The following is a 13726-nucleotide window of genomic DNA, read 5'->3' as shown; positions in this document are numbered from 1 at the left end:
GGACGCATGGCGGAGATTTATAAAAAAAAAATCTTGCCTTCTTTCAAACTTGCTCCAAAAGGAGCAGTTTGGAATTTGAGACTTTAGTGACATATTTTGCCTACTATATCAGCACCTATCTCCATATACGGGGGAAGTTTACCCGAACAGCTTTGTGCGATTCCGCTATTGTAGTCTGATGTTTCAGTCAATAAGTCCCTTCTTTTTCTCTACCCTCTTGTTGTGGGGCACTCACATGCACGTGCACATGCATCCTCACTGTTGCCATTTAGAATATAAAGTAGCGTATAGTTTGAACTAGAGATGTCCGATAATATCGGCCGATAAATGCATTAAAATGTTATATCGGAAATTATCGGTATGTTTTTTTTTATTTTTATTAAATCAACATACAAAACACAAGATACACTTACAATTAGTGCACCAACCCAAAAAACCTCCCTCCCACTCATTCACACAAAAGGGTTGTTTCTTTCTGTTATTAATATTCTGGTTCCTACATTATATATCAATATATATCAATACAGTCTGCAAGGGATACAGTCCGTAAGCACACATGATTGTGCGTGCTGCTGGTCCACTAATAGTACTAACCTTTAACAGTTAATTTTACTCATTTTCATTAATTACTAGTTTCTATGTAACTGTTTTTATATTGTTTTACTTTCTTTTTTATACAAGAAAATGTTTTTAATTTATTTATCTTATTTAATTTAATTATTTTTAAAAAAAAGGACCTTATCTTCACCATACCTGGTCGTCCAAATAAGGCATAATAATGTGTTAATTCCACAACTGTATATATCGGTATCGGTTGATATCGGTATCGGTACCGTATTTTCCGCACCATTAGCCGCACCTAAAAACCACAAATTTACTCAAAAGCTGACAGTGCGGCTTTTAACCCGGTGCGCTTTATATATGGATTAATATTAAGATTCATTCTCATAAAGTTTCGGTCTCGTAACTACGGTAAACAGCCGCCATCTTTTTTCCCGGTAGAACAGGAAGCGCTTCTTCTTCTACGCAAGCAACCGCCAAGGTAAGCACCCGCCCCCATAGAACAGGAAGCGCTTCTTCTTCTACTGTAAGCAACCTCCCGCCCGCGTAGAAGAAGAAAAAGCGCGCGGATATTACCGTACGTTTCATTTCCTGTTTACATCTGTAAAGACCACAAAATGGCTCCTACTAAGCGACAAGGATCCGGTTCATGAAAAGACGCAATCTCTCCATCCGCACACGGATTACTATTTCACAGCAACTGATATTCCTGTGAACCGCACTGTGGATACTGTGGATACAACGGGAGCACGTACGGTGAATATTCGCACCACAGGGAATGAGAAGTCATCCTTCACTGTGGTTCTAGCTTGCCATGCTAATGGCCTGAAACTTCCACCCATGGTGATATTCAAAAGGAAGACCTTGCCAAAAGAGACCTTTCCAGCCGGCGTCATCATAAAAGCTAACTCGAAGGGATGGATGGATGAAGAAAAGATGAGCGAGTGGTTAAGGGAAGTTTACGCGAAGAGGCCGGGTGGCTTTTTCCACACAGCTCCGTCCATGTTGATATACGACTCTATGCGCGCCCACATCACAGATGGTGTCAAAAAAACAAGTGAAGCACACAAATACAACACTCGCCGTCATTCCGGGTGGATTAACCAAAGAACTCCAACCGCTGGATATTGGTGTCAACAGGGCATTCAAATCACAACTGCGAACGGCGTGGGAACAATGGATGACCGAAGGCGAACACACCTTCACTAAGACAGGCAGACAGCGCCGGACGACATACGCCAACATTTGCCAGTGGATCGTAAATGCCTGGGCAGATATTTCGGTCACAACTGTGGTCCGAGCTTTCCGGAAGGCAGGATTCACAGAACTGCTGAACAGTGACACTGACTCCGATGACTTCGACGAGACGGAACCGGCCATTTTGGATCCCACATTTGCCCAACTTTTCAATTCGGACACCGAAGACGAAGAATTCGAAGGATTTACGAATGAAGAATAACTTCAGAAGGTGAGCGCTATGTTTATTTTGTGTGTTGTGACATTAACGTTCGAGCAACATTATGTTGCTATTGCTATGCACTCTTTTGAATTTTACTATGTTTGTGATTGCACATTTGCGTACATTTTGGGACAGAGTTGTTAGAACGCTGGTTTTTAATAGGTCAGTCAAATTTTAATAATATATCTGACTGTTTTTTTGACATTCCCTTTAGCGCAGCGTAGGCGCGGCTTATAGTCCGGGGCGGCTTATAGGTGGACAAAGTTTTGAAATATGCCATTCATTGAAGGTGCGGCTAATAATCCGGTGCGCCTTATAGTGCGGAAAATACGGTAATTAAGAGTTGGACAATATCGGAATATCGGACATCGGCAAAAAAGCCATTATCGGACATCCCTAGTTTGAACTTATGTCAGTAAACTCAATATGGAAGCGCAAAAACTACAACATGGCTAATGGGAAAAGACGCAGTCGACGGGGGCTTGACCTGGACGACGAAATAAGAGCGACCACAAAACGGAGCATTTTAAAGAGATGGTCAGAAAGCGGCTTGGAGGGGAACTGCACTTTTTTTTAATTTTTCTTATCGTTCACAATCATCATGAAAGACATGATGAATGGATTTTTTAATGCATTCTAAATATTAAATAAAAGTAAATAAAAGTCCGCTTACAGCACAGCCAATGGGATGTCCTCCATTAAAACCCATTATATAACCATTCAAAAAGCGACAACAATACTCCAGTGTACATTTTGTGACTTGAATATTAACCAAGTATAAGTGATTTTGTTATTATAAGCGTGAATGCAGACTAACTATAGCGGCGCCAGGATCACAAGTCTGTGTACAATTTCGACTGGTGAGGTGTTTCCTCGCTTCCTTGCTCCCTGGAAGTTTATTGTAGATCATAAATCATGCATCTCACCTGGACAGAAGTTGTCTGAGTAGATAGTAATATAGAACATTACACACTGCGCTCAAAAATCTATCAAAATATTTTACAACGACTTTGGTAAGCTTTGAAGCCACACCGCTTTGATGGATTGTACTGTGCTTCAACATACGAGCATTATTATGGTGTGTGTATAAGGTAAGACTTTTTCTGGCGTTTTGTTTCGCAATATTATGCAAAAGCAACTTTTCTTACCATCTGATACCTGCTGGTGTGTATTTGGGATCTGCATAAGTCCTGTAAAATTGCGCGAGTCCGCCTTGGTAGTCTGTGATGACACCGTAGTCGATAAGCTTCTTCTTTTTATGGGACATTCATCCTCCGCTGTTGCCATTTCTAATATAAATTTGTGTAAAGTTCTTACTTACATCTGTCAGTAAACTCACCATAAAAGCGCTAAAACATACCGGTATAGTGAGTTTACATTATTCACCCAGGGAACTATAGTTATTAGAGAGACCGGTCGGACGGTTTTTCACGGGACACATTTCCGGTGCTGTTTCCGGATTAGGAGATGCTGCTCCGTTATTGATTGAAGTAAAGTCTGAATGTCATTAAAACATTTAGCTCCATCTTTTGACACTTTTTCCACTCCCGTCCTTGCACGCTACACCGCTACAACAAAGATGACGGGGAGAAGATGCTGCCGAAGGTGAGCCACGTAAATAAGACCGCCCACAAAACGGCGCATCCGGAAGAGACTGTCAGAAAGCGGCTTGAAGATGATCTGTAAAACATCATCTATGCAACATTTTGACCAAAGAACCACCATTACATGTTATATAGACCACAAGAAGTGTTTTACATTTAGAAAAAATTAATAATAATATGACTCCTTTAATGCGCCCTATAATCCGGTGCACCTTTTGTATGAAAAAGGATAAAAAATAGACCATTCATCGGCAGTGCGCCTTATAATCCGGAAAATACGGTCCATATTTTCCAGTTAGCTCCCCTGAAAGAAACCTATCAACCAGGTTAAAAAAATAGGCGTTACCCAGCAAACCCACCTTCTGCTGGGAGTTGGTGCCTCCAGCAGCACTGGACAGGATTGTTGCATGGCCAGATGTCCCTGTCCTTACTGCTGGCTGCTGCAGAGCAACTGTAGAGATCTTCTGGCCTAACGAGGTCATGACGACCGGCACCTGCATGGCAACCCGCATTGTCCTGTAAATCAGATGGAAAGTCTTAATACTTGAGTATCGGGGACACCACTTTGCAGGGGTACCCTTCATGTAATGAACAGTGGCGCAGCGCCACAGCAATATGAAAGCTGCCACCCCTTACAAATCAGGATCTTTTAAAGGAAAACACATTGAAGTAATACATTACATATACCGGTAGCTAAATATTTACACATTTTTGACTAATGATACACTGAAAATTCAGCCACCGAAAAACCCTGATCAATCGTAAGCAAGACGCACGCCATAGTCTGGAGCCTTGGCGGTAAGACCGGCACCTTGGCTCATGTTGGGCCAGCTTCTCCTCTACCTACGGCACGCGCACAGCCCCGTTTTACACTGCAGCCAGACTGACCGAGCCATTGGAGCCAATCCTTTTAGGGGAAATGGGTATTGGCAGTGCCAATTGCTTTATGACTGCAAAACAGCTTCCCCTAAAATGTACCCCAAAAAATGTATCAAATAATTAGGGGGGGGGTCAAAAAAAGTTATATTTTCTATTGACTTGCAATTCTTTTTTGTAACAATTCTTAATCCATATAAAAAAATCATAAATCAAAATATATACAGTACAGGCCAAAAGTTTGGACACACCTTCTCATTCACAACACAAGTGATGGTCGCAACCCCATTGATAAAGCAAAAAATTCCACTAATCAACCCTGATAAGGCACACCTGTGAAGTGAAAACCATTTCAGGCAACTACCTCTTGAAGCTCATCGAGAGCATTTCCAAGAGTGTGCAAAACAGTAATCAGAGCAGAGGGTGGCTATTTTTAAGAAACTAGAATATAAAACATGTTTTCATGAATTTCACCTTTTTTTGTTAAGTACATAACTCCACATGTGTTCATTCATAGTTTTGATGCTGTCAGTGACAATCTACAATGTAAATAGTCTTGAAAATAAAGAAAATTAATTGAATAAGAAGGTGTGTCCAAACTTTTGGCCTGTGTGTGTGTGTGTGTGTGTGTATGTATATATATATATATATATATATATATGGGGGTTACCCACATATGCGGTCCTCTCCAAGGTTTCTCATAGTCATTCACGTCGACGTCCCACTGGGGTGAGTTTTTCCTTGCCCTTATGTGGGCTCTGTACCGAGGATGTCGTTGTGGCTTGTGCAGCCCTTTGAGACACTTGTGGTTTAGGGCTATATAAACATTGATTGATTGATATAGATATATCCATCCATCCATTTTCTACCGCTTATTCCCTTTGGGGTCGCGGGGGGCGCTGGAGCCTATCTCAGCTACAATATAGATATATAGATATATATATATATATATTTTTTTTTTTTTTAAACATGTTTTGAACAACCACTCGGACAAATCATATAGTTGATGTCGATGCCCAAATCTGCTGTACAGATTTACTAAAATAAGTATTGATACTTCTCTTGTTGCCTTATTTGTATTTGGTTTTATTTAAATGTTTGGGTAGAAGTAATATACATTTATCAGAGCTGCTCATCCATTTTATGGAGGAATGTGGTTAATCATAGAATAGCACCTACTGTATAATATTGATTTTGAATCGAGAATTGTTTTGAATCGAGAATCACTTCCGAATCGAGTCGTTATCCCCAAGAATCGAATGGTGCCCAAAGATTCCCAGCCCTATCAAATATATACTTTTGTGCTCACAATTCATTGACTAATGCGCTAGAATGCGTTCAACTTTTATTCAGATTCATCTACTTTCGGGACAGCTGACGCGACTTTCTTCTCATTCATTTGGAGCATAGAGTGGCCTGTTCCACAGCAGCCAAACTATACATCCATCCATTTTCTACCGCTTATTCCTTTCAGGGTTGCGGAGGGAGCTGGAGCCTATCTCAGCACAGTCATTGGATAAATGCAGCTCACGGAAGCCGAGCGTCTCTGAATATGAATGAGAAGTAATGATTGGGTGATCTGTCTGAGGCTGAATCCCTTTTTGAATGACAGCAAAAGAAACAAATCAGCGTTTAAGGCCTGCTCAGTGGCCTTGTGGTTAGAGTGTCCGCCCTAAGTTCGGTAGATCGTGAATTCAAACCCCGACCGAGTCATACCAAAGACTATAAAAATGGTACTCCGCATCAAGGGTTGCAATTGGGGGTTAAATCTTCAAAATGACTCCCAGGCGTGGCCACCGCTGCTGCTCATTGCTCCTCTCACCTCCCAGGGGGTGGAACAAGGGGATCGGTAAAATGCAAAGAGCAATTTTACCACACCTAGTGTGTGTGTGACTATCAGTGGTACTTTAACTTTAAATATAAACCACTGCCATAGCATGTTTACATTTTTATTCCGTTGTTCCTGTAACGGCCTGTGTTACATTACACTGTACAAAAATAATTATAAAGATAGAGCAAAACGATAATATAATAAAGAAAAATCTGTTAAAACGGATTACTAATACCAGATTTGTTTTCAAATTTATGTACATTTTTTGTCCTTTTTTTTTTTTAAAGAAAATATGTGCATCGTCGACCGTTAAGCAAATGTTTTGATGATGTCATATAGACCACGCCCCCACAAGCATATTGGCAAGCTGGGGGAAACCCTGCTTTGATATTTTTAACTTCTTACCTGGGCCCCGAAGGGTTGGAAAGGACAGCCGCTTGCTGATTCCGGCTGCCATCTCCTGACAGCGTCCTTGGGGTGCTTACTGCCAAGGTCTTGTTGCCCAAAGCAGCAGACGAATGAACCAAGTGGCCTCGGTTCCCGCCTCGCAGGATGTTGGGCTTCCTGGGGGACAGGCCCGACCCCTTGAGCATCACATCTGATGGCTGCGGGATGCGCTCGTAGGACGCGGTCGTCTCCATTGGGTCATCAGCGACAGACATGTCGGCCTTGTCGTCGTCAATGACGATAATGTTTTTCGGCATTTCTTTGAACTGATAAACCAGCCGTTGGCCCTCAACCTTAGCGAGGATGCCACGTTGGTAGTAATATCTGAAAAACAAGATGGTGGAAACTACATTTTAATCCTTGATGGTGGACTGAGGTTGTCCAAGGTGCAGCCCGTGGGACACGTTCAGCCTACAGCTTGTTTTTTTTTTATTGACTCTCTGTATAGTCCAACAATAAAAATGATTGTTCATGATGTGTCAGATATTAAACTAATTAGCTTTATCCCCTATTTAGTTCAGATATCTTAGCATATATTAATATCAGTAGACTGCTTTTAGCATATCCATCCATCCATCTTCTTCCGCTTAGCCGAGGTTGGGTCGCGGGGGCAGCAGCCTAAGCAGGGAAGCCCAGACTTCCCTCTCCCCAGCCACTTCGTCCAGCTCTTCCCGAGGGATCCCGAGGCGTTCCCAGGCCAGCCGGGAGACATAGTCTTCCCAACGTGTCCTGGGTCTTCTCCGTGGCCTCTTACCGGTCGGACGTGCCCTAAACACCTCCCTAGGGAGGCGTTCAGGTGGCATCCTGACTAGATGCCCGAACCACCTCATCTGGCTCCTCTTGATGTGGAGGAGTAGTGGCTTTACTTTGAGCTCCTCACCCTATCTCTAAGTGAGAGCCCCGCCACCCGGCAGAGGAAACTCATTTCGGCCGCTTGTACCCGCGATCTTGTCCTTTCGGTCATAACCCAAAGCTCAAGACCATAGGTGAGGATGGGAACGTAGATCGACCGGTAAATTGAGAGCTTTGCCTTCCGGCTCAGCTCCTTCTTCACCACAACGGTCCGATACAACGTCCGCATTACTGAAGACGCCGCACCGATCCGCCTGTCGATCTCACGATCCACTCTTCCCTCACTCGTGAACAAGACTCCGAGGTACTTGAACTCCTCCACTTGGGGCAGGGTCTCCTCCCCAACCCGGAGATGGCACTCCACCCTTTTCCGGGCGAGAACCATGGACTCGGACTTGGAGGTGCTGATTCTCATCCCAGTCGCTTCACACTCGGCTGCGAACCAATCCAGTGAGAGCTGAAGATCCTGGCCAGATGAAGCCATCAGGACCACATCATCTGCAAAAAGCAGAGACCTAATCCTGCAGCCACCAAACCGGATCCCCTCAACGCCCTGACTGCGCCTAGAAATTCTGTCCATAAAAGTTATGAACAGAATCGGTGACAAAGGGCAGCATTGGCGGAGTCCAACCCTCACTGGAAACGTGTCCGACTTACTGCCGGCAATGCGTACCAAGCTCTGACACTGATCGTACAGGGAGCAGACCGCCACAATCACAGTCCGATACCCCATACTCTATGAGCACTCTCCACAGGACTTCCCGAGGGACACGGTCAAATGCCTTCTCCAAGTCCACAAAGCACATGTAGACTGGTTGGGCAAACTCCCATGCACCCTCAAGGACCCTGCCGAGAGTATAGAACTGGTCCACAGTTCCACGACCAGGACGAAAACCGCACTGTTCCTCCTGAATCCGAGGTTCGACTATCCGGCGTAGCCTCCTCTCCAGTACACCTGAATAGACCTTACCGGGAAGGCTGAGGAGTGTGATCCCACGATAGTTTGAACACATCCTCCGGTTCCCCTTCTTAAAGAGAGGATCCACCACCCCGGTCTGCCAATCCAGAGGTTCCAAAACCAAGACAGCCCCACAGCATCCAGAGCCTTAAGGAACTCCGGGCGGATCTCATCTACCCCCGGGGCCTTGCCACCGAGGAGCTTTTTAACTACCTCAGCAACCTCAACCCCAGAAATAGGAGAGCCCACCACAGATTCCCCAGGCACTGCTTCCTCATAGGAAGACGTGTTGGTGGGATTGAGGAGGTCTTCGAAGTATTCTCTCCACAACATCCACAGTCGAGGTCAGCAGAACACCATCCTCACCATACACGGTGTTGACAGTGCACTGCTTCCCCTTCCTGAGGCGGCGGATGGTGGTCCAGAATCACTTCGAAGCTGTCCTGAAGTCGTTTTCCATGGCTTCTCCGAACTCCTCCCATGTCCGAGTTTTTGCCTCCGCGACCGCTGAAGCCGCACACCGCTTGGCCCGTCGGTACCTGTCCGCTGCCTCCGGAGTCCTATGAGTCAAAAGAACCCGATAGGACTCTTTCTTCAGCTTGACGGCATCCTTCACCGCTGGTGTGCACCAGCGGGTTCGAGGATTACCGCCACGACAGGCACCAACTACCTTGCGGCCACAGCTCCAATCAGCCGCCTCGACAATAGAGGTGCGGAACATGGTCCACTCGGACTCGCTTTTAGCATATATAATGTAGAAAATGTATCAAAGTGTCCCCCATCCTTTAAAGTACCATCAGAGTGGAAAAACAAGTTAACTTTCTATGCTTATTTGTGTTTCATTGTATAAAACTATATCCAATTGTATTTACAATCCGCAAAGTTTATAAAAACACAGTTTAAACATCATAAATTCAGTCAGCCATTTTGACTTTTCCGCTCCGAATACCTTCGGCTATTTTCGAAGATTGACATCACGGTAGTAACGCTTATGCCTGTCGGTCCATCTGATCAGTCATACTGGAAATACGCAAACATTGGAAAGAGATGTGGCTTTTATCATTGACAATCCTTATGTAAGACAAGAACATATGCTTGGCTTTTTATGCATTCAAAATTGTAAATAAATAGCTAACAATTCAGTCAAAAGATCGAGGGTCCGCTGTTGCGCTCATTTTACTCTCTCTCTAAAACCTTCCAGAAAGTGCTAGCAATAAAAAACTTCATTTTCATGTCTTGACCTGAAAATTAACCAAATATGAGTGATATTTTGTTATTATGAGCACTAACGCAGACGGCCTATTTTAGCCGTGCATTGAAAGCAGTGAGCTTATGCTCATTTACGCTGCTATTGTTGACACACTGCTTCTACTTTGACTCAAACTTACCTAAAGTAAATTTTAGATTATAATTCATGCATCTCTCACCTCGTAGTCAACAAATGTGGCCACGGACCAACAGGTTGGTTGACTTGAAATGGCGAAATAGACCCCTGAAGACCCTTGCTGCAGGAAGTTTTTTAACCCTTCATGAGGATTGTAATTGAATCTTCATCTAAATGGAATGTGAGCTTCCGGCGGTGGGCATCCCAGCGAGAATGGAGATATTACAGTAAGTGTTTGTTTTACTGTGGTTTATTATGATTATGTATGTTTAGCGCCTAGCAATGCTGCGGATGCTATAGTGCCACAATGAAACTGAATCTATTACTCGGCTTCTATAACTTTTTGCTCATCTTCTTTGTGTTCGGGCTCAAAAATATAAAGGTCCTGAATCATAATTTTTCAAAAGTAATTAATGTTGGCTCTTAAAGTCTGCTTGATTAGCAATGTTGTTGATGAGAAAGGGCTCTGTGGTTCCTCACGCAAAGTCATGCGATCACATGACTAGCTTCCTCATTATCTCTCAAAATGGCTCCGGAATCTCTGTGAGATTGATACTATTTTGATCATATCTATTTATCCACAAATTTTGGAATTCCTATGGTGTCATAAAAGAAACATATATGATAATAGCTTTAAAATAGAGGCGACTTGATTTTCCACTGTACTGGTACTTTAATTTTACTGTGGCAAACCTCAAACAAATGTTTGGACCACACCCTGATTTAGATGTTGTACAGTTAAAGACCAGTAATTTGGGTAAAAATGTCTCAAAGGCCACTGAAAATCCTCCCTGGGTAGGTAAGTGGGTTCCTTACCTGAGAGCCCGCCCCATGGTCTCGTAGTTCATGTCTGGCTTGTTCTTGTGTTTTCCCCACAGCTTCGATACGGCCTTTGAGTCCACCAGCTTAAAGATGCCCTTCTCTCTTTGAGTCCACTTGATGTACCTTGGACAGGTGTTCTTGTCTTGCAGGAGATCCAACAGGAACTCCCATAAGTAGATGGTGTTCCCCGCTGGAAAGCACATGACAACATTAACATATTCTTTAGTCCACTTCAGATTTGATTGAATGGTCATCACAGGCCAAAACATCTTAGCTTTGTGTTATATGCGACAAAACAAAATTTTGAAATAGCCAACAATATATTTCATTAATTACAAATCCATTTTATCTTACAGTATGCAGTAAGTGGACAAAACAACAGCACATTTTGCAACTTTACCTTTCCCTTCTCTTGTCTTCTTCCGGATGCTGAGATCATCTGAGTAAGATGACTGACTTGGTTTCAGTTTCCGTCCAGCTGGAAATAATAAGAATTAGAAAAGAACTCGATTTGCCGTCAATAAACTGATGTCTGGAAATCAAAAATAATTTGATTTCTTAGTAAATGTTGACCACTAAATTGTGCTGTGTTTATAAAGAAAAATAAAACATGTTTAATAACTATGTTTTTAAAGCCATATCAATAACACACCTGGTCGAATGTTTTTATTAACCTGGACATTTTTATTTTGCTCACCTGACATCTCATAAACCAGGAGTGAAGCGAAGTGTTCACCCAATTTGTGTTTATAAAAAAACGTTCTAAAACGTTTACAAATTAAAATGGAAGAATATAAATATATTTAAACACATAAATACAAATAATATGGCTCTATGAAGCCAGAACAATATATAGTTTATTCTGCCAAGAAAGTATATATTGTCTGTTTTTTTTTTTTTTTTTATTGCGTGTGGAAAATTATATTTTGAATTTGTGGATTTTTTTGAAGTCTTTCCAGTCCTTTTCATGGAAAAAAAAGTTTGTGGACTGTATGTAACGCCGCTATGTTCGTGTGAATGTAATTGTGGAAAAGCGATTGCAACACAGCTAGCTATATAGTGCATTAGGGTTGTACGGTATACTGGTACTAATGAAGCAAAAACGGTACTATACTCTGAAAAGTACCGGTTCGCCATATTTTTTTTTTTTTACAGGCATGACGGCGCGCTGTCGTCAAGTTGTGACATTGCTGGTTTATGAGCAGAGGAGCATGTTCGGCAGCGCACAATCACGGCGTACTTACAAGCAGACACAGTGTGTAGACAGAAAAGGGAGAACAGACGCATTTTGGATTAAAAACTAAAGATAAAGGTGAAGCTATAACACTGAAACGCCCTCAGGAAGAGGTGCTTTAAGACATGGCTAGCTAGTTAGCGGCTAATGTCCATCTGCAATCTGCAGTGTTTTAGCTACTTCTAAATCACTAATCCTCGCCTCCATGGCGACAAATAAAGTACGTTTCTTACAAGTATCATCCCTGCAGGACGAGGAATAGCTAAACATGCTTCACTACACACCGTAGCTCACCAGTGTCACAATGTAAACAAATGTCATGGATGGATCTACACCTGACATCCACTGTAATGATACAAAGTACAAGAGCGTATCTAGTCGATACTACTATGATTACATCAATATTTTTTACCATCACAATATATTTTTTATTTTAAAAAATAAATAAAAAATAAAAAATCATATTATGTTTATAAACTCAGGAAATACATCCCTTAACACAAACACAAATAAAGTAAATGAACAAGTAGATTAGGGCTGCAACAACTAACCGATTAAATAGATTAAAATCGATTATAAAAATAGTTGGCGATTAATTTAGTCATCGAATCGTTGGATCTATGCTATGCGCAGAGGCGAATTATTTTTTTTTAATTTAATTTTTTTCTTTCTTTAAATAAACCTTTATTTATAAACTGCAACATGTACAAACAGCTGAGAAACAATAATCAAAATAAGTATGGTGCCAGTATGCTGTTTTCTTTTCAATAAAATACTGGAAAGGACAGAAATGTAGTTTGTCTCTTTTATCCGATTATTAATCGATTAATCGAAGTAATAATCAACAGATTAATCGATTATCAAATTAATCGTTAGTTGCAGCCCTAAAGTAGATTAATAATAACTTTTTACAGCTTGTCCTTTATAATTGACAAAATAATAGAATGACAAATGACAATATGTTACTGTATACGTCAGCAGAATAATTAGGAGCCTTTGTTTGCTTACTTACTAATAAAAGACAAGTTGTCTAGTATGTTCACTATTTTATTTAAGGACAAAATTGTTCTTCGATTGCAATAAGAAACATATGTTTAATGTACCCTAAGATTTTTTGTTAAAATAAACCCAATAATGCTATTTTTTTGTGGTCCCTTTTATTTAGAAAAGTATCTACCGTATTTTTCGGATTATAAGTCGCAGTTTTTTTTCATAGTTTGGCCGGGGGTGCGACATATACTCCGGCGCGACTTATGTGTGTAATTATTAACACATTACCGTAAAATATCAAATACTATTATTTATCTCATTCGCGTAAGAGACGAAGCAAATGTCCGCAATCGTCACACACACGCCAGCAATCGTCACACACGTCAACCAATAAGAATTCGGCGGGGGCGGGTCATGGCAGAAGTGCATTGTGCGTCATGGCAGAAGTGCATTGTGGGTTATGGGATGCTAACTGCTGCTACATCCGTGGCTATTAAAATTGATTATTTCAACACTGGCGGTAACTTATAAAAACTGAGAAGGGCTGAACTAAAGTGGCACCGAAAAGGAAATCATATACTGCAGATTACAAGCCGGACGTCGTGAAATATGCAGCAGAAAACGGCGATCGAGCAGCAGAAAAAAAGGAAACGGCCCATACCAGAGGCGACACCGGGGAGGAAGATTTCATCGGATTTAGCGATCGGG

General features: G+C 42.0%; 1 protein-coding gene across 4 annotated transcripts in view; it reads right to left on the bottom strand.

Annotated features, from left to right (window-relative positions):
- Positions 1 to 13726, bottom strand: part of elf2b (E74-like factor 2b (ets domain transcription factor)) — a 67857-nt gene that overhangs the window by 4466 nt on the left and 49665 nt on the right. For all 4 annotated transcript variants that reach the window (XM_061988392.2, XM_061988394.2, XM_061988393.2 and 1 more), the window contains 4 exons: positions 11195 to 11272; positions 10789 to 10984; positions 6737 to 7102; positions 3984 to 4140 (listed from right to left, as the gene is read on the bottom strand). In XM_061988392.2, coding sequence (XP_061844376.1) covers positions 3984 to 4140; positions 6737 to 7102; positions 10789 to 10984; positions 11195 to 11272 — 797 coding nt within the window. The remainder of the gene's footprint in view (positions 1 to 3983; positions 4141 to 6736; positions 7103 to 10788; positions 10985 to 11194; positions 11273 to 13726) is intronic.

The sequence above is a fragment of the Nerophis lumbriciformis genome, linkage group LG27 (assembly GCF_033978685.3).
Source record: "Nerophis lumbriciformis linkage group LG27, RoL_Nlum_v2.1, whole genome shotgun sequence".
In the NCBI taxonomy this organism is placed as follows: Eukaryota; Metazoa; Chordata; class Actinopteri; order Syngnathiformes; family Syngnathidae; genus Nerophis; species Nerophis lumbriciformis.
Note: the sequence above shows the minus strand (reverse complement) of the source record. Positions and strands in the feature narration are given on the sequence as shown.